Source organism: Diabrotica virgifera, chromosome 2 (genome assembly GCF_917563875.1).
Source record: "Diabrotica virgifera virgifera chromosome 2, PGI_DIABVI_V3a".
Lineage (NCBI taxonomy): Eukaryota > Metazoa > Arthropoda > Insecta > Coleoptera > Chrysomelidae > Diabrotica > Diabrotica virgifera.
The window spans coordinates 230512926-230534826 of NC_065444.1; the positions used below are offsets into that span (position 1 = coordinate 230512926).

The window sequence follows — 21901 nt, forward strand, 5'->3', positions numbered from 1 at the left end:
CCACCGACTAGATGGACCGACGACAGAGTAGCGGGAAATTGGTAACAAGCGGTCCAGTGTAGAGAACACTGGAAAGAACCATGTCCAGTAGTGGACGCGACTGGCTGATTGATAATGATGATACTCGTTCAGATCTGCATTGTTACAAGTATGTTCTAAAAGCGTCGTGAATAACTTTGGAGAGACGGAAACTAAACGTGAAGACGTGAAACGTGCGACAATGAAGTAGTAAGATCCTTGTTTTCTTCTCCACTTTTGCGACCAATAACTCTCCCACAAGTATCCTTGGGAACCCGATATTTTATTTGAATTGACGTTCGTACTCCTTTTTTTTTAGATATATCTCGCTCTTTATAAAAAAAAAACGTTAAAGTGGCATTTTTCTTAAAAGTATAATTTATTTTAGAACACCGTGTGCACGTCTAAAGGGTTTTAATTCAATATTGATCCAGTAGAGGATTTTACCGCTGAGTGTAAACTTATGAATTTTATTAAATCTGGAAAAATAAAGTACAATTTCTGTTATATTGCTGTACAATGTCAAGTCAACATGTTACCGATTACTTTTTTATTTCCTTTTCTCTTTTTGTTTTAGCTGTGAATCGATTTTAAAGTTGTGAGAGTTGAGTGTTTTTTCCTATTGTAAGTAATAATATTAGGAGCTACTGTTTTAAAAATAGAAGACTATCTCTGTGTTTTGGTAGTTTTAAATTATGGCTACTGTATTATTTGTGTTTCGATATCTTTGATAAAAGTGTCATTGGCATATGTTAAATAATTTGATTATTTATCGCCATAACAAAGGTACGTTTACAATATGGAAAAAATGTTTTATTATATTTTACTGATAAAATTGCAATAATTTTCATAACTGATAAAAATAAGATTTTAATAAAGGTTTGTTATATTTATCAAATTAATAACATACACTGCCAGTTAATTATTATCAATCCGTTAATCTTTTCACTCTGGAAAGATGCAAATAAGTTTTATAATGGGGAAAAAGTATATCACTTGCGATCAACAATGCTCTGCATCAGATCCATCAAGTATAATAAAACTATTAATTTTTAGAGAACAATAAAATGCTTTAAAATGAATGACAGTTAATATTTCATTCTGTTTCATAGACGACCATCACCCTCTTACGTACGATTCCCCCTTATGGGATCTTCAGAGAGGCTTATGATCTGCTTTGAATCAAGATCTTTTGATTTGATCATAACTGATAACTAATAGACTAAGAGCCGCTATAGGTGAAATTTCTTAATCATTTTAGGCACGATGGGACCCTATAACTTAAATAGTAGAACCTAAAAGAAAACGTTTGAACAGTGTGCCGTCACTTTTTAGTGGCACATGCGTCGACAGTGGCGCATCAAACTTTCCACTTATGGACGGGATAAATAAATTAAAAGTTACCCTCCCTTACTAACAGAATTATTTTTTTTATTTTTTAAGTTTTATGTGATTAACACATAGGATTCAGCGTAATTTTAACCCACCACCCTCTTCCCCCTGCCCCCACCATCAAAAACTTCATTTTTCGTTTTTATTTTTTTTATTTTTTTGGTGGGATGCAATCAGTTTTAAAATTACAAAAAATTCACACGCATAGCTGAGGCTTTTATAAAACATCCCTATTTTTATAGACCCATAGGTAAAGTGTACATAACCTCAAAAAATTAAAAGAATTTTTTTTTCAAAAATGCGTATAACTTTTTTTGAGGAATAGCTGCAGGTCGAATTTTTTCTTAATATTGTGTGTTTTCTCAAACACTATATTTTATTTTTTTTTTCAGATTTTTCCGTAAGGCTCCCCACCTTCAAAAATCCGAAAAACTATTTTTTGGGGGTGTTGGGGGATTTTCCCTATTTTATAGACTTCATAATATATTAAATCAATTTTGTTTTTATAGGTTATATGTAACTTGAAGTAACTGAGTCCTTTAGAATATTTAAAAGTCAGAAAACACGTTCAAACCCCCCCAAAAACCCCTTAAAAACAGTTTTTTGGATTTTTGAAGATGACCAGCGTTACACAAAAATCTAAAAAAAATTAGAAATATAGTGTTTGATAAAATACACCAGACTAAGAAAAAATTAGATCTGCAGCTATCCCCAAAAAAAAGTTATATACTTTTTTCCAAAAAAAAATTTTTTTCATTTTTTGAGGTTATGTACACTCAACCTACAGGTCTATAAAAAATAGACGTGTTTTATAAAAGCCTTAACTATGCGTGTGAATTTTTTGAAATTTTAAAATTGATTGCATTTCACAAAAAAAAAATAAAATCGAAAAATAAAGTTTTTGATGGTGGGGGCAGGGAGAAGGGGGTGGTGGGTTAAAATTACGATGAATCTTATATCTTAATCACATAGAATTTAAAAAAATGAAAAAAATTAAATTCTGGTAATGAGGGAGGGTATTTTTTAATTTATGTGTCCCGTCCATAAGTGGAAAGTTTGATGCGCCACTGTAGACGCATGTGCCACTAAAAAGTGACGGCACAGTGCTCAAACGTTTTCTTTTAGGTTCTACTATTTAAGTTATAGGGTCCCGTTGTGCCTAAAATGATTAAAAAATTTCACCTATACGTTGTGAGCTCGTACGTAGAGGGGATATTTACAAATTCGCGAGCGCCAGTAGTGGCAAGTATGTAAACGTTTACCGGAAATTTGATATAAATGTCAAAGTGATTAATTTAAAATTAAAATTAAAAACATTAATTATAAAAAATATTAGTTGGTCAAAGCTGTGGTATATATTTTTACCTTAAATATGCTTACGTTTTAAATGCTGAATTTAAGTTTTTTTAATGTTCCGTAATATGTAATTATAAATTAATCTGCGCCATCTACACGATAATTGTGAAATTATCCGAAGTAAGAAATTCATATTTTATCAATAGAACGTCAAAATGATTAGCAAAATCTTAAAAAAATCGATTACAATTTAATTACTTTTTTGCGTTGTAAATATTAAGCGATAACAATTAAATAATAAATTTAAAAATTACCGGTGAAAGTTGAATTAGTAATCCGCCAGGAGCGACACCAGCGAAGCTCAGGGCGAATAGCGGCTCTTAGGGCCGGTTGTTCGAACGCTAATCAACACTGATCACTATCAAATATTTAATTACTGTCACAACTGTCAATGTCAACTTTGGTTGGGTTGCTGAAAACATAATTTATTATAATTATGAGATTAGTTAATCAATTAACATAACAATTATTAACATAATTGATTAATTAATTTCATAATTGTAATCAATAACATTGTTTTCAGCAACCCAATCAAAGTTGACATTGACAGTTGTGAAAGTAATTAAATATTTGATAATGATCATTTTTGATTAGCGTTCGAACAACCGGCCCTTAGTCTATAACTTTATTTTATTTTTCACTCGAAATAAATATTTTTATCCTCTATATTTGAAGCAATGATTTAATTTTTTTATATTCGATTAGAGATTTCCAGATGTGGTAGTGACATTTTAGTGGAGCACTATATTTACTGAGACGTCAAAAAAAATCGTAATTAGAGTAGGCTATGGAATTTACATTTAAATGACAATTCAATGTTGAATTAACAATTCAACAATTTTATGAGCAAATGTTTCTTAAAAACCTATGTTTTGTTGATAATCTATTATACACTGCGAGTCAGAGAAAACGGGCACCCCAAAAAATGCTCATTTTTGATGTCTCGTATCTCCTAAACCTGTTGTGCGATTTAAGTAATTTTTTTAATATGTACCATTTTTTAGCAATATCGCTGTAATAATATTGTTGCTGAATAGGTAAATATTCATTGTATACCGGGTGTACGAATCAAACTGTGTTTTTTTCTTAAAGTTCGCAACACCCTGTGGAATATTCTAGCATTTATAAAATACTGAAATTAAAACCCAACTATAGCCTCAGGTTTTCTTAACATTCTGTTTTTGATTCATTCTTTTATGTTTGATAATACAAAAGTTAGGTACTTTAACAACTAGTCAACTAGCCATGTTCTTCATCAGTACAAGTTGTTTCTAAATAAGTGCGACAAACTTTAAGAGGTAATTCTTCATGAAAAAATAATGTCCATCTGTTTTATAAACATATATCCGCAAATGCTTCGTTTCCGCGATATGGGATGTTGCATGGTTTCTTACAAACTGACGATTTATTTATTGCCCGAAAACCGGTTGAGATATGCAAATGAAATGTGCTGGGCTTTAAGAGACAGTTATTGCGCATTTTTTGACATGCAATTAAGAATTTTATAATCAAGCCAATGGTGAATATAAAATTAATAATTGTATATCAAAAAATGTGCAATAGCTACGTCTCAAAATCCACCAAATTTCATTTACATATCTCAACCGAAAGCAATAAATAAATCGTCAATTTGTAAGAAAAAATTCAACATTCCGTATCTCGGAAACGAAGCGTGTGCGGACATATAATTATAAAGCAAACTGTCATTATTTTTTACTGCAGAATTACCCCTTAAAGTTTGTCGCACTTATTTAGAAACACCCTGTACTGATGAAGAACATGGCTAGTTGTTAAAGTACCTAACTTTTGTATTATCCAACATAGGCGAATGAATCAAAAAACAGAATGTTAAGACACTATAATCGGAACTATTACCTGAGGCTATAGTTGCGCTTTAATTTCAGTATTTTATAAATGCTAGAAGATTCCACAGGACAGGGTGTTGCGAACTTTCAAAAAAAAAAACAGTTTGATTCGTACACCCAGTATACAATGAAAATTTATCTGTTTAGCAACAGAACTATTACAGCGATATTGCTAAAGAATAAGGCTATAACATATTAAAAAAATTACTTAAATCGGACGACAGGTTCAGGATATACAAGACATAAAAAATGATCCATTTTTTGGGGTACCCATTTTCTCTTACGCGCAGTATATTTACAAATTATAGTATTAAAAATAAAATTTCTATATTTTTCCATGTAGAGTACAGTATATAATTAATTGATTATTAAATTATTTGGCATATGTACCATTAACGGAGGATGATTTAATACACAACTTATTTACATAGTTGTAGGGTTGTTGGTATGATGTAAATGAGAAATTTAGAGAAATCTTTACAGTTTTGTATATATTATATTACATACATTTTGTCTGATCTTTTTATCTTAACCTTTTAAATACCAGAGGTATTCAAACAAAAATTGCATTTTAAAATTAGTTACAATCTTAGAGGGTATTTCACAACGGGGTATTTTATTTTAATTTTGAAATCTGCCTCGGTTCTTTATCACAGAAATGTAAAGTGGCAAAGTGTTTTACTGGGTCTTTAAAAAGTTATTACCAATGAAAATCGTATCAAAATCTTTCTATAAATCTAAAAAAACCATCTAAAAAAACTAATAACTTTAAACATAGGAAATGCTTCATAAAATTGAAGTATGGTAATAGTACTTTTCGATAGTAATATAAAATATAATATGGTGATCCATTTAAAAATTAGCAAGAAAATATTATATACTGAATTCACTCTACCGAGATTCACTTTGACACATTCGGAATAGGAAACATACAACACAAAAATTCCTACCTCACACTATTAACTGCTAAAATTAACTTAATCTTTCATTAAAAAAGAAGAATTATTAGCAATAGTGGGAGTGTCTACTAATCTCATAAAATTTTGTGGAGTTTATTTCTACAAAATATTTTTATTTTGTACAATAAATAATTTTCTCATTTGATATCAATACATTATAATGGTGTAAATAAATAATTATTGATTGGCGTAAGGATTATGTTATTTTTATGTCTGTTTACTATTAATAATATTGGCTATGAGCAGGTGCGTTGGTTGTGTAGTAATTTCCAGTTACTTCTGACAACTGAACTTCCCAAAAAAGAAATTACTAACGTCAGTGTCAAAGTGAATCTCGATAGAACGAATTTAGATATTTGCGTTTTGACTTACCCGGGTAGATATAGTGACATGCCATACCCGTTCCAGTTGTGTTGAATCAGGTTCTGAGGTTCTTCAATTAGGATGGTCTTCTTCCTGGACCCCCGTTTTCCAAATATTGTTCATTGCAGGACGACTTATAGGAGGGCATATCTGGATTCATTTCGCATGTGTCCGAAATATTATAACTTTCGGGGTTTGATGGTCGTCAGTACCTCTTGATTCTTTTTCATTCTTCTCAGGACCTCCTCTTTTGTGACTCGATCAGTCCACGGGATTTTAAACATTATCCGGTATAGCCACGTCTCAGATGCTTCCAATTTTCTGCACATATCGTTCAAGGTCCACTATTCAACACCATAAAAAAGGACAGAACACGTAGCATCGCACCATTCTCACTTTTGTACTACGAGAGAGGTTGTGGCTCTTATAACATAATAGGTTGTAGTAATGTGGAGGTGAACCTCGCTAGGGCTAGGAATACACTAAGTACTCATAATATGTTTATTTGATCACTGTTAAATATATCAGTAACTAGTTGGTGGACGAAAGTCTAAATTTTAACTACATTGATGGTTTAATAATGAATGATGAATAATGACTGATCTCTTTCTTTACTTGCTACGTATCTATAATCAATCCCAATTGTTTTTTATGATTCCATGCCTGACTGTGACCATGAAATACTAACAGTACCAAATTGCTGACTCCGTTGTTTTCCAAAACGAGTGATCTACATTGAAGAAGCAATGTCACCTACTTTTACGAAATCAAAACAATGCATGCAACTAATATTTGTTTAATCCTTTAAACTTTAAACATTAAATCGATATAGGTTACTCTTATTTTTGAATGATAATATAAATCCTGTACACTCTTAAGAAGGCTCCCATCCATTGTTATCCCGTTCATCATTTATTATTGTGCCGAGGTAGTTGCAATGCTTCGCTCTTTCTACAGGGGTTTGGTTGACATACAGTTGATCTTGTTATCTTTTTCTTTCTAATGACCATAAGCTTTGTTTTCTTTACTTTTACATATCTTCTTCTTGTACGGCACTACAGCCCAAATTGAGCCTTGGCCTCCTTTATTTTTTGCCTCAACCCTTGCTTGTCTGTGGCTGCTTTTCTCCATACAATGACTCCTAAAAGGACTTGTGCGTCGCTGTTTACTGTGTCTTCCCGGCGTTTTCTTGGCTATCCAACCGGTCTCTTTCCCTACATTCTAGCATTCAGTTCTCTTTTTGGTAGCCTATCCTCTCCCATTCTTATCACATGTCCGGCCCATTGCAATCTTTGTATTCTAATGAAGTCTGACAGGGGTGCTTCCTTATAAAGTTGATAAAGTTCGTTGTTGTATCGACTTCAGAAGATTCCGTTTTCCCTTACAGGTCCTAGTATTCTCCTCAGTACTTTCCTTTCTAATGTGTCGAGTTTGTTTTTGGATGTTTCTTTCAGGACCCAGGCTTTTCTGCCATAGCATGTTATTGGTCGAATTAAAGTTTTATAGATTCTCATCTTTGTATTTCGGTGGACACTTTTAGACCGAAATATATGGGAGAGGGCAAAATAAGCTCTGTTTGCCTGCGTTATTCTCTTCCGTATTTCTCCGTCTTCTGATCCGTCGGCATATATTTCTACTCCCAGGTATGTAAACTTTCCAACCGTTTCAATGTCATCTTCATGTATTACATACAACTTTTACATATATTGAGTCCATAATATTGTCTGTAATACATATGACACAATACTCGTGTAGATTTTTTCTCTTTTTACTGACTCCTAAATCACAAAACCATCCAAAAGTAGAGTTCACTAGCGCAGGTGTATACTTTTCAACGACGGTATGCAAAACTAACAGTAATTTTGATGTCGACTACTAATTGGACTATGTGATATTTTATTTTAATCTCATTTTTCCATTTCTTTGCATATTTATTTTGAATTGGAGAAGATTATAAAGATTTCTGGTACACACGTTGTAAAAAATATCAATTCTTTCGATAAAGTACGATTTTTATGCCTTCAAATACAACAATCTTACAAAAAAACATTTTTTTTTCGATGGAAATGAAATATTTTTGAAGGTTATGTGGATCAATATACATAAATATAATACTGGCCTAGCCAACTTAGCCGTTGTATGAAACAATGTAAATAGACATTATGTCTACGATAATTTTGTATTCTTTTTTGTTATCTTATTTAAAATTGATATTTTATTTGTTACAAGTTATTAATATTGTCAGTGACAATACTCTGAACGTTGCAAAATAATATTTATATACAGGGTGCTTCGAAAATAGGTAACAGCGTTTCTAAGATAGGTAAAAAACTGAAAAATAATTGGGATTTACTTAGTAGAAAAATTTTGTAACGGCATCCGTTTTCAAAATACAGGGCGTTAAAAAAAATTAACACATTTTTTACGATTTTGCTGAAACTACTGGCAACATTGTACCTAATTAAATTTGGTGGGTTGTAAGAGATAGTTATTGTCCATTTTTTTATATACAGTTAAGAATGTTATATTCATCATTGACGCGCATACGGGTAATGTTCTGAATTTTATAAAGAAAAACATAGTACGCCACTGAGATATGTCAAATTAAAAATCATTTTTGAATTCCTCGTTCAATTTGTGTCAAAAAATCTAGCTTCCCATTTTTTCTTACGACGCGCCTATTTTATGCAAAAAAATAAAACATCTTAACACGTACAAAATATTCGAAGTTTCTATACATTCATATAGAAACTTAATTAATAAACAAGAATTGAACGAAGAATTCAAAAATTATTATTTAATTAGAATATCTCAGTGGCGTATTATTTTTTTTATAAAATTCAGATCATTACTCGTATATGCGACAATGATGAATATAAAATTCTTAACTGTACGTCAGAAAATGGACAATAACTACCCCTTAAAACCCACCAAATTGCATTAGAATGTTACCAGTAGTTTCGGCAAAATCGTAAAATATATGTAAATTTTTTTTCTTCGACGCTCTGTATCTTGAAAACAGATAGCGTTAGAAAAAGTTTTTTTACTAATCAAACCCCAATTATTTTTTAGTTGTTTTACTATCCAAGAGATGGTGTTAGCTTTTTTGAAACACCCTGTAGAAGATACAAGTTGGTTCATTAATATGTTTAGTAGTAAGTAAATTTTTTATGTGCCTTTTAGTGTCTCTTGATGAAATCAAGATTTTAAGTAAAACTAAAATATATTTACTAATATGATAATTTTAATGTCGATATTTTTCATTAAATTTCTTGTCTTGGGTAGAGACCGATGTTTATTATTAAGCAATCATTTCACTTCTTGGAACACTTTTGGAAAATAGATTTTATTAGTTTTGAACAATCATAAATTAGTTACAGGCGAAAATATGTGCTCAAAAAGCAAAAATTTTCGAATTGTTTTTTCAGATTTTGTTAAATAAAAAATTTGTGACTGGACAAAACACTTAAAAACGAGACTTTCTTCTGCTTGCTTATTAGTAGTCACTTCTCTCTACTCTTCTCTGTCATGCAGTTTAACAGTGTTTGTAAGTCTTCTGGTGTGTTCGTTAGACATATATTATCATCTAGGTATCAGTTAACAGTCATACCTTGTTATCTTTCATATATACTACCGTCCTCAATTAAAACGCGGTATCTGCAAAAAAAATTGAAAATCGAGTGTTTGCTATATGTGGTTTCCTTGTGACCTTATTTATGTTTCTGCAATGTCTGAAAGCCGTATCATTTTATTTACTACCAAAATAAACAAATTGGAATATGCCGTATGTGCTAAATTTCAATAGTTGCTTAATTAGAATGCGTTATCTACAGAGTACTCAACTAAAAGGCGGTATGTGCTAGCGAGTATCATGTACTTGCCGCGTTTTAATTGAGCACAGCGCATATACCGAGTTTTTATCAAGACTCGTGTTGCGACCTCGTATTTTGAACATTTATGACATGTAGGTATTTTGCGTAAATAATAAACAATTATAAGCTATTTATTTTTCTTTTTTGGTAACTACTCTTCCTGGTAAAAAGTGCTGTTTGTAAATAAAATGCAGATACGGCACTATGTCTAATCCAGTAATATATCCGCTACTCAATTAAAACGCGGTATATGACTTTTTATTTACAGCTGTGATAAAAACATGATTTTTTTAAGAATATATTTTTAAATAATGTTCAACTATCATTAGAACATGTTTTGCGTTAAAAAGTTGTCAAAACATATAGATTCCTGAGAAAAAACTTTGAGAGCCGATTTCTCGGTTTTAAGTTGGTTGCACTTACCGCGTTTTATTTGAGGACGGCAGTATAATAGTTGCTGGAAGATATTTAATATCTCATCTGATATATTTTTTCCTACTGTTCCTGATGACTGCATCGAAAGTCTACTTGTAATCTATAGACAACAGGTGAGACAAGAGTCTCATTGTCTCACCTGTACCCATTCCATTTTTTTTTAAATCAAACTATATTGTCCATGTTCTCTTCATAATTTCTGTAAATACGGTTGTGAATGGTTTTCAAAAATATTTTTGACTTATAAGACTGATTGTCGCTACAATATTTTGCATTTACCTCTTAAGTCGTGTCACAAAGGTAGAAACTGATCAGTCTTTATAAATTTTGACCTTCGGTAGATTAGTGTTTGTCCTTCTAGAAGTAGTTTTAACAGTTCGAAATATATTTCGTCTGTTCCTTTGTATTTATTCAGGATAATTTTCCCTTAATAATGATAGTTGATCCATTAATAATCCAGTAGGCTTTACTTTTATAGAATCTGGTAGCATCTTTCACTTCTTTATACATGTTGAATAGATGAGGTCTTTCTTCTAGATTCTAGATGTCACTGTCTTGAGTTAATTTTTAAAATAGCCACAACGTAAAATCCTTTGAATGATATATTATGGCCCTTGCAGAGACAGCGTGACAAACGGAAGGAGGCGCAGATACAATAACGAGTTAGAGTCTCTATTGGGAAAGAAAAATCTAGTCAGATGTATAAAGGCCAATAGACTCAGATGGGCAGGGCATGTGATACGCAGTAACGATAATCGCCTTATGAACAATGTGTTCTGGAAAAGGCTAGATGGAAGGTCTGTATGACCGCCTAGAAAAAGGTGGAAAGGTGCAGTCAAAGAAGATCTGGAGAAAATGGGAGGGAGACAATGGGAATTAGTGGCACGGGACCGACAAACATGGAAGGCAACAGTAAACGCGGCAAAAACTCACGAAGAGTTGTAACGCCATTGATGATGACAATCCGGTAATGGCATAAACATGAGTTTGTAGTTTTTATCATTTTTTGGCCTCTCGAGTTTCCCCACGAATAGTTTTAAGTCTATACTCCAGCTCTAGAGAACTTCTAAACAACTAATGATTCGGCGATGATATAGTCATACTAGAAGTATTTAAGAATGGCTAGAGAGATGGTACAGGAACTCGTTGTGGCTACAGAAAATGTGGGTTTAAATATAAACATCTCAGAAACAAAAATAATGACAAAGTTACCCACCCAGAACATCAGTATTGGTGTGCAAGAAATAGAACTCATAGATAAATATAACTACCTAGGATATGAAATTGTGATTGGCAAGGATAATCAGACCCATTAACTGAATAGAAGAATCTTGGGTGGGCAGTATATGGAAAAGTGAGCTGCCCACAGGCCTGAAGAGAAAAGTATTTGAGCAATGTACCCTCCCAGTTTTGACATATGGAGCAGAAACACTTACCTTAACAAAGACCTCGGCTACTAAACTGAGAGTCACCCAGAGAAGAATGGAACTATCCATGTTAGGAATAATTCTGCGAGATAAAATAAAAAACAAAAAGATTAGGAGAAGGAGCAAGGTGACTGACGTTATCGAAAGGATAGTCAGTAAATGGAGTTGAACAGTAAACCTAGCTAGAATGACAGATGGGCGATGGACAAAGAGGATATTGGAATGAAGACCAACGAAAGATTTTGTCAGTTTAATAATTATTCTATCAATATGTATTCGCCGTGTGCAAGTTCTTGGAGGGGATACGAGAAACTATAGTGCGCGAATTGCGGAGAAATCTTGCAACTTTCTTAAATAATTCATAGTGTCAATTGAAATTGTCAAATTGACGTATATTTCATATCTACTGTCAATGAAGAAGAAAAATTATGTTGCTCCACAATATTTATATGATATGCAATTATATAATGAAAGTAAATTTAATCAATTGTATCCCAGGCAACCAAACGACATTTTTATAACGTAGATAACACGCCATAAAAATGACCAATTGACGTGTTTTTATGACGTAGTACTGACATTGAAAATCACGTGTATTTGTCTCATTGATTTGACGTCATAATTGTGACGATTTTAAAACGTAATCGTATCTACGTTATTTTCACGTCGAGATTGTGACGATTTTCAAACGTCAAAAAGATGACGACCTTTATACGTCGGTAAAATCACGTCTTTATTACTTTCAAAAAGTGACCTCTTTCAGATGTTTCAAAATAGTATAAAAAATAGGTAACATGAAACCTATAGGCCTAAGTCCCATATGTGTCGAAGATATACTACCACTTGTTTAAGATCGCTTGTGCGCTAGAAGCAACATTGATTCTGCATGATTGTACCAGCCCTCACATAGAATTTTCACTAGTTATATATACCTACTTACTGTGTTAAAACTAAAACAACATATACCTATATGAAACATGAAACTAATAAATAATTTATTAACAAATTATCCAGCGTACTCAATATCTTAATTTAACGCTGTCTTAATATCTTCATTTAACGCTTAATTAAAAACAAATAAACATAACCTCAAATAGTTCTCAAGAAGAATTACTGCATTAAACTAACTCACTGAGCAAAAACACATAAAAATCTCTTAATTAATACGTTTATTCAACTAAATATCTAAATGAAAAGTCTTATTTTATCACACAAAACACAAACCGCGTAAACACTAAATGAGAAATTTCTTATGAACATTTAGCGTTATACCTAAACGAAATTGTATTGAGTCAATACAAACAAGCAAGCTCCTCCCAATTTTGTGACGTCACACTTAGGCTATCTGAAATTAAAACGTTTTTTAAACGTAATTTTAACGTCATTAATCTTACTTATTTAAAATCACCTACAAAAGACGTCTATATGACGTAATGTTCAAACACGTGTTATATTCAACCAAAAACTGACGTTTCCTCAACGTTATATGACGTCACTTGGTTGCCTGGGATTTGGCTTGTAGTACTGCATTTTAATAATTAATTTTATTTACTACATACAATTACCTTTTAATAACATAACCTTAATATTACTTTTTCTTTTTATAATTTTTTTTGGGCTATGGCATTGACAATAATTGTCCAGTAACCAGGACCAATATAATTAAAAGTGCGAAAAATGTTGCCGTGCTATGAAACCAGGTGCCGCTTTTCCGAACTTGCACGGTCCCAATAGCCTTATGGCATCCAAACCAGGACTTTTATTTATAATATTTATATTACATAAACGAACTGACGAAGAAACTGTAGTATATGAAAATAAAGAGCTACATCGCCGCTGATAGAAAAGAGCGTCTCCCTATCCTGGTCCGTCAAAAACGATTGCGCATCACTAGCTCAGAGATAAAGTGGATTGGAGCGGGTCGATCCCAATTCCTCAACTGTCATCAACACGCCTAACTTCACGCGCAACTTTGATACGAGAATTATAAAAAAATATGCATTGAAATCCACATCCCGTAATTTTTTGAGCATTATAAAGTGAGTACAAAGACATACATAATTTTTTTTTAATTTTATCTCCAATTTACCTTGTACTTCTCGTTGATTCTTACCGATAAGGTAGAGTGGTAACACTGGAACAGGGGAAGTTTTAATTGTGGAACAGGTTAACAATTTTGAACGGTCAGACCACGAAAACGGCACATGTATTTTGTCCGACAGAACAGACTTAAACTCTCATGCAAAAATCAGACTGCTATTTATCACCAAATGGGCGTTTTAATGAGTGGAACATATAGAATATGTCAAATGACAGGTGATAAATAGCAGTCTGATTTTTGCACGAGAGTTTAATCTCTGTCCGGAGAGTTTAAGTCTGTTCTGTCGGACAAAATAAATGTGCCATTTTCGTGGTCTGACCGTTCCAAATTTTTAACCTGTTCCACAATTAAAACTGCCCTTGTTACAGTATTCCATTTATCAAAGTTTATCCGACTAGACACCCTTAAGCTATTAACAAATTTTCAGCTTGCTATTAATCAACTTTTTTTTCATATGTGCGATCCAGACCTATATTATGTGTTTCCAAGACTTGGATTGACTTTTTCAATTTTAATAATTATTTTAATTTAGTGATAATACGGTTATACTAAAGACATATAGCATTTGTTTTAAAATAAATTTTATATGATGAACCAACCTGTATTCTATATTGTCTAATATTTTGTTCAGTTTTGGATGTTAACATGTGTGATATGATGTTGCACTTTTTTGTAAATGTTTTGCAGTTTTCTTTTAAGTGCATTTTTTGTATTGTAAGCTTACGAGTTTATTAATCAGTTCCACGTTGAACTCTTCTTTGTACTATATTAAAATTAGTTTTAATTATTATTATTATTGTATAGATATAGTTTTTATTGAGGCAACTACCAAATTGAATGTATTTCACTTTCCAAAAATATATAGCCGTTAATTTATTTGATGTTTTTTTACCGACACTTTTTAATTGAAATCATCATCATCCAGCCTCAAAAGTCCACTGCTGAACATAGCCAGTGTAACAAAAGGTACAACTTCTGTTGGAGTGAAAGCAAAGAGAATGATATACTACAACAGAAGTAAGAAAAAGAAGAAACATTTTGTGTAACTAAATGAAACAAAAATGAAAATTAATAGAAAATAGCTTCTCGCTGGAGAGGCTGAAGTAATAAAAGTAGGTACTACTGGTGTAGTAGTATTATGTAGGGGGAAATAATGAGATGTAGAAATAGATGGACTGAAATAATAAAAGTATGAATAGAAGTTGAGGAAAGGGGAAGTAAAAGGGATAGAAGTAGAAGTATGAAGAGACAGAGGCAAACTGAATAGAGTTGGCTAGCAAGAGAACAACTTGACACTCAAGGATGGATACGGCTTGCTTGCATGCCTGTCGAAGAACAGTAGCTCAAAGCAGATAATTATGACTGGAAAAGGTAAATACTAAAATAAGAATAATGTACTGAAACGGCAACAGGCTGGTTGCCGAACACACATACTGCCGTGCTTAGCCAAAACGCCGTATCTACAGAGACATCACATTCGAGTAAAATCGATTATAGTTTAAGAATTCATATACATTTACACAGGATACAGCAGAAGACGCGGTGTGTTTAATGTGTTTTGGCTTAACTTACGTCATTTTTAGTAAGCAAATAAGATAGATATGCACATTTGGGTTAGAAAGAAGTAAAAATTTCATTTTTTCAGATTTTTGTGGATACGGCGCTTTCGCTAAGCACGCCTATTATTGGTTTCGTTTATAAAAAAAATATTTGGCACAAACCATTGATATTAAAAAAATTTGGTTGGTTGCTGAACACACCTACTTGTACTGTGTAAGGGTTCCGTTTATCAAAAAAAAAAATGTTGGCACCAACGATTGATGTTATAAAATTTTTTGGCAATCAAACTGTTAAAACGGAAAAAATGGAAACAAAGAATTAAAAAAGCTTTGCTGATCTAAGATTTATTTCCAATAATTAAACACCAATTTATATCAAATAAAAAGCTTAGCCTGGTGGCCATTGCATTTGCCTTCCAGACAAAACATGTATATGAAGATGGTAAACTGATTGAGCACCTATAGGACCATCATTAATCACAATTCTAAAACCATTTTTCAAATTCCTTTTCTGAGCAATTTTCCTTGCCACTACTAAAAGGTGACCCAATAGAGCTTCATCATCGTCTTCAGCCTTTGATAACTGTGGAATACATTTCCTGGGAATTACAAGAAAATGGACTGGCGCTTGTGGGTTGACGTCGTCAAAAGCAACACACTAAAAATAGCAAATTATTTTTTATTGTACTTCAATTCACGGACATAACTGCTAAAGAAAAAACTGATTTTAATCTGCTAAACATACAAATAGGCTTAAGTCTTTAATTCAGAACTATATATTTTACTGGAGACATTTTCTGGAGATATTTTTAGTTGTACATATCTATGTATTCCTGTCACTTTCTTCTGGGTTGGATAATGACTTTATAATATACTCTGTTCACTGAACCGAACACAGTTACATAGTTTAGTAATATTAATTATAGCTACATAATTGAATGGATCTGCCGAGTAACATAAGGCACATTATTCGTTTTTAAAAAATTAAACAAAAAGTGTTAAAATTGTAGGTAAATTTATAGATATATTTTAAAGGTTAGTAATACAGTTTGTAGCTGACTACAATGCACTGTATTACTAACCCTTAAAATGTATAAATTTAGCATTATTATAATTTTAACACTTTTTGTTGGATTTCTTAAAAACAAATAATGTGGCTCTTAAAACATTATTCGGTGGACCCATTGAATTATCCACACATCTTTTACATTATAATTGAGGCGCTCAGAGCAACAATGGCCTAACCCACAAAGTGAGCATTTTTAGATTAATATATCAATAAAAGCAGCAATATTAAATCTTTGGATTAACAAGGGTTACACAACCTAACTCTATATTTGGCTAAATGGTGCTACATAATTTGTACTGCCATCCCATAAACATAATGTAAATATGAAGGCAAAGATTGCATTTCTCTCAAAACTTCGTTTTTGGGGTTAGGCCCCTGTTGCTCTGAGCGCCTCAATTAATCGCATAGGAACATATGATAACAAATTAAAGCTTGTCATGCAGGGCAAACTATTCTTCTTCTTTAAGTGCTGTCTCCCAATCGGAGGTTGGATATCATCATCACTAACTTTGCTCTACAGAGTTCTATTGAACTGCATTTAAACCAGTCCCTTAAATTTTTCAATTACACTCTCTTCCTGACCTTCAACCATAACACAGGGAATTACTTATAGTCTGTCCGCTCTAACTTTTCCCATGCGTTACGACTTATTTTCAAACAAATTAAGTCAAAACCTAAAGTGAACCGACCGACCGACGATGTGTATATACATTTTGTATACTATATACTACACACATCAGCGTACGTTTCACTTTAGGTTTTGATTTAATTTGTTTGAAAATAAGTCATGACACGTGGGAAAAGTTAGAGCGGACGGACTATACTTATTCCTGTTCACTCCATATGGAGCATAGGGCGTCAACTGTCTGCGTCCATTCTGTCCTGTCCTTTGCACTAATCTTTATTTCTGCCAATTTCTTTTTCCACACTTCTTTTCCATGTTTCTACAGGTCTACCTGGTCTTCTCTTGCCATGTGGTGTGTATTATAGGGCTTGCCTCGCTATGTCTGTATCAGGTCTTCTTAGTGTGTGCCCCATCCAACTCCATTTCCTTTTGCATATTGTCTTAGATATAGGTACCTGGTTAGTTCTTGTCCATAATAATTCTTGGTTTGATATGCGGTTTGGCCAGTAAATGTTAAGAATCTTCTTTAGGTATTTATTTATAAACACTTGCATCTGTACGATACATTTTCTTGACACTTTCCAAGTTTCTGCTCCGTATAATAACACAGTCTCCACGTTGCTGTTAAATAATCTTATCTTGGTTTTACTTGTCATCTGACGTAAAGACCACATTTTCCTTAGCATATTGAATGCGTTTTGAGCTATTCCTATTCTCTGTTTTACGTCCTCCTCCATCCCTCCTTTGTTGTTCAAAATACTGCCCAAGTAGTTAAATTTCGCTACCGTTTCTAATTCCGTGCCTCCCAGTGATATTCCCATTTCTCTTGGTGTATTCATTATCTTAGTTTTTCTGACATTTATGTTAACCCTTAAGTACTAACACACTGTCTCTCAAACGGCATCGCTTGTTGAAAGTGGGATATTTCCCTTTCTAGAAATTTTTGAAGGTCACCCGTTTATGACTTTTTAAGTTGGGTTGTTACTTAGCAGTATTGAATTCGGCAATGTGCGGCAGGTTGTTATTCGAAAGATATTTACACTCAAAGTGTGATTTCCGTCTAATAGATGGGGTGTTAGTGTTTGTGCCCAGTTCGTAATTTAACATAATGTGCCCCAGTTCATCAAAGAGTTCAAATAAGGGGATAAAGACTATGAGGAAACCCTTTTGAAATGACTTGACCAGGTATAAGACGACATAAGCGAAGTGGGATCAATTTGTGATGAAAATGATGCCACTGACTACCATTGCTACACTGTACAAATGTTAGTGCCTGTCAGTTTTTTTTGTTTTAACATTTTTTAAAAACGTTTTTATTTTCATGTTTGTTACTCTTTGTTTAAATCGATTCTAAATTTTTATCAAGATTCTTTGATTTGTTTCATTTTTATCACACTTTTTCACGAATAAAAAGTCACACAAACAATCCTTCTATTTTTGTTATCATCATTGGCTCCAGGGGCGGTTTCTCCATTGGTTCATTTGTGCAGTGAACACCCAATCATATTTCATTAAAATACATATTTTTAAAAATCTCATAAATATCATTAAAATATTTTTTCTTAATTCTCATAAATATCATAGTATCATTAAAATATAACTGTATTTATTAATCACATAATTTGTTTGCACAACACCGCTACGCTAGATGCACGTGGTAAGTGCAGAATTGAAATTGAACCAAGCCACTATACAGTAACCCTATAGAAGAACGAGAGCTCTTAAATCCGTGAACCAGGGATTCTCCTATCTTAAAACATTGACCATTTGTGCACTGCACACAGAGACCGGGGCGAAGCGTTTCGATTCACAGTTTGGCATTTTCTATTGTGGAATTTCATTAAATACAATATTGGTAGGTAGTTTTTTTAGGATGGTGGAGCCTTATTCAGTAAAGTTTATAAAAGAAAATGGAAATAGTTTTGAAAATCGACTTCTTATAAAAAGAATGGACTAACTTGGCCGGAGATAAACTTGGTACAAGAATGTGCAATAAGAAACAAAAAGTTTAAACATTGTTTTAAAGCTGAACATTATAGAAAAACTTAGTGATTATGTTGGTGTAATAAACTACATTTTTTATTTTGTTTTCCATGTTTAGTATTTTCAAAGAATAAAACTATAATTTCAATCTCGGTCTTTGGATGCTGTTAAAATAAACGGATTTTTAAACAGTTTTGACAAAGCCATTTCATTATTCGTAACTTCTGCCTCCACCTTCACCACCGAAGAAGCGCCATCATTCAGTAGGTATCATATTCTGCACAAAACAAAAAAAGTGTGTGACATCCTGAATAATCGGGTAAAAGATAGGTTTCATTTTACAGAACATCTTTTGGCGACGCCCCAAAAATTTTTCGCCTGCGGCGCGTATTCACCGTTCGTATAATTACATTCTTTAATTGAACACCCTCTTTAAATTACCACGAGCCGCCACTGATTGGCTCGATAGCCCTTTCTGGGTATTGGCCTGTTCCAGGATTCTTCTCCACTCTGATCTGTTTCATGCTTTTTTTCTCCAGTTTTTTATTTTTAAAATCCGGATACAAAATGAACTAACGGAAACAATAGATGTGAAAAAGGGACTATGCCAGGGAGACGCTCTATCATGCATCTTGTTCAACATTGTACTCGAGAAAATAATGAGGGACACAACAGTCAATACTCGAGGAACAATAATTAATAAAAGCGTGCAAATACTAGCATTTGCAGATGATGTTGACATAATCGCAAGATCAAGAAGAGAAATGATAGAGGCATTCAATCAAATAGAACGAGCTGCACAAAATAGTGGCCTGAAAATCAACCAGAACAAAACAAAATATATGCAGGTAAGTAAAAACACAGAAATAAGGCAGCCACAAAATATAACAATAGGAGAATACAACATTGAGGGGGTAAAAAACTTTACATACTTGGGATCCCTAGTCACATCTGATAATAACGTAGCAGAGGAAGTGAAGAGGCAAATATTTATTGCCAATAAAAGTTATCATGGCTTAATTCGGCAACTAAGATCAGACAACGTCGCAAGGAAAACAAAATGCCAAATATACAAAACCCTAATAAGACCGGTACTCACATATGGCTCAGAAACCTGGACACTCACTAAAAGAGAGAAAACATTGCTAGCCACCTTTGAAAGAAAAATCTTGCGACACATATATAAGGGCACAAAAGAAAATGGAATTTGGAGAAGAAGGTACAACTTTGAACTATATGAAATATACCAGGATCCAGATATCATAACATTCATTAAAATAGGACGGCTGCGTTGGATGGGACATGTAGAAAGAATGGAAGAAGGCGAAATACCAAACAAAATATTCAAACAGATGCCAGTAGGAAAAAGAACAAGAGGAAGACCGAAGCTGAGATATTTAGAACAAATCTATTTTTGTTATGTTTTTTATTTTAATAAATACAGAAAAACTAGATCAACTACTGTGTTTTTTAGATAAGTAATACTTTCAGTAAGTCATCGAAATATTTTTCTGCATTAAAGTATTAAACAAATAAAAAATAACAAGTAAAATGTTAAACCTGTCTGACGGTTAGTTAGTGTTTAGGTCATTGATTTAAGGTGTTAGTACTTAGGGGTTAAGTCCGACCTTCTTCCCTGACTCTGCTACTTTTTCAGTTTTGCGTTGCATGTGTTGTCTTTTTTCTGTTAAAAGGCATATGTATCTGCAAATTCCAAGTCCTCAAGTTGATTAAAAACATTCCATCTTATTACTAGTAGCCTTAGACATGATCCAGTCAATTACTATCAGGAATAAGGTTGGACAGAGCATACAGCCCTACTCCTGTAAGTGAATTATACTATATTAATTTATATTATATCTCATATATTACAAAAATACCACTCACTATAATAACCAGTGAGCCTGCATAGCCAAAACTGACATTTCGCCACCAAAACGAAGTGTTATTTGGTTTGATAAAAGTGCAAAATGGAGCATCTTACATCCTCAGATGAACTATCAATCAAATCTACAAAGAAATTAAGACTACTTGCTGCCATTGTCTGTAAATTTATATATTATAGTATAGCTCAGTGTGCCTGACGAGCTTTGTTGCCGAATTTCCTTGTGTAATGTGAACATAACATGTGTCCAGTGCCCATGATTAATGATTATTAACAGGATTAATATCTAGGATTAATGATTATTAACATTGCCTACAATTAATACACACAGTGTTCTGGTTTTTCCACAAAACTTGCATACAATTTAATGTTAATTTGACCTTTAAAGCTTTACTGGTCATAAAGCACAAGTACAAAACAAATTTGGTAAGACAGTTGCAAGAAGCTGAATATAAATTATTACCAAATTATCCTCATAAATGAAGTTACATGGAATTTCTTTTCTTAATATTTTGCCAAATATTGTATCTCCACCGGCTTCGGCAACTTGTGCAAGTTGTACTTCATCGGCCATTTTTAACTTGATTGTGACTTGACACAGACACATTGACATTGACACTTCTTGACACTGTTAAGTTGACACTCTTGACTGGTTGACCAAGTTTTCTCAACTGTCGTCAATACGACTAACTTCACGCGTAACTTTGATACGAGAATTATAAAAAAATATGCTTTGAAATCCAGATCCCGTAATTTTTTAAACATTAATAAAGTGAGTACAAAGACATACATAAATAATTGTTGTAATTCCAACTTTAATTTACCCTGAACTTCTCGTAGACTGTGTTATCGACTGTACTGACAGTTGAGAAAACCTAGCGTGTCCACCGCTGTGGTGTGGGTCACATTAAAATTTGGCAACTGTGCATAGAGGTCCTATAAAAATATCTGTGTATCTGTTTAAATATGCATTCTGTTGGTATTTTAAAAAC

The 21901-nt window shown here is 32.9% G+C and overlaps 2 protein-coding genes and 1 long non-coding RNA gene across 4 annotated transcripts in view; 1 reads left to right on the forward strand and 2 right to left on the reverse strand.

The window, feature by feature from the left end:
- Positions 1-14664, forward strand: part of LOC126880470 (mothers against decapentaplegic homolog 3) — a 57381-nt gene extending 42717 nt beyond the window's left edge. Inside the window, exons 10-11 of one of the 2 annotated variants that reach the window (XR_007696602.1) lie at positions 596-9988; positions 10020-14664. The gene's annotated coding sequence lies outside the window, so the exon portion shown is untranslated. Of the gene's footprint in view, positions 1-595 lie in introns of both variants that reach the window. The other variant, XM_050644329.1, reaches the window with a different exon arrangement.
- A 1012-nt stretch (positions 14665-15676) lies between these two features.
- Positions 15677-21670, reverse strand: LOC126880476 (adenosine 5'-monophosphoramidase HINT1-like). Its single transcript, XM_050644337.1, has 2 exons — positions 21373-21670; positions 15677-16005 (listed from the first exon to the last, which is right to left on the reverse strand). Exons 1-2 carry the CDS (start codon positions 21520-21522, stop codon positions 15736-15738), a joined length of 420 nt encoding a protein of 139 aa, XP_050500294.1. The 5' UTR covers positions 21523-21670; the 3' UTR covers positions 15677-15735.
- On the reverse strand, positions 20436-21366 carry LOC126880477 (uncharacterized). The gene is made up of 2 exons (XR_007696603.1): positions 20912-21366; positions 20436-20863 (listed from the first exon to the last, which is right to left on the reverse strand). It is a non-coding gene; the product is annotated as an uncharacterized LOC126880477 (long non-coding RNA).
- Positions 21671-21901: the final 231 nt, after the last annotated feature.

What these genes read in the sequence shown, in the direction of transcription:
- LOC126880476 (XM_050644337.1), bottom strand. Translation starts at nt 21,522, where the DNA reads ATGTCAATGTGTCTGTGTCAAGTCACAATCAAGTTAAAAATGGCCGAT. An exon ending in TCATTTATGAGGATAATTTG is followed by an intron (nt 16,006 to 21,372) that starts GTAATAATTTAT and finishes TGCTATTTTTAG; the next exon opens with TGTGTTGCTTTTGACGACGT.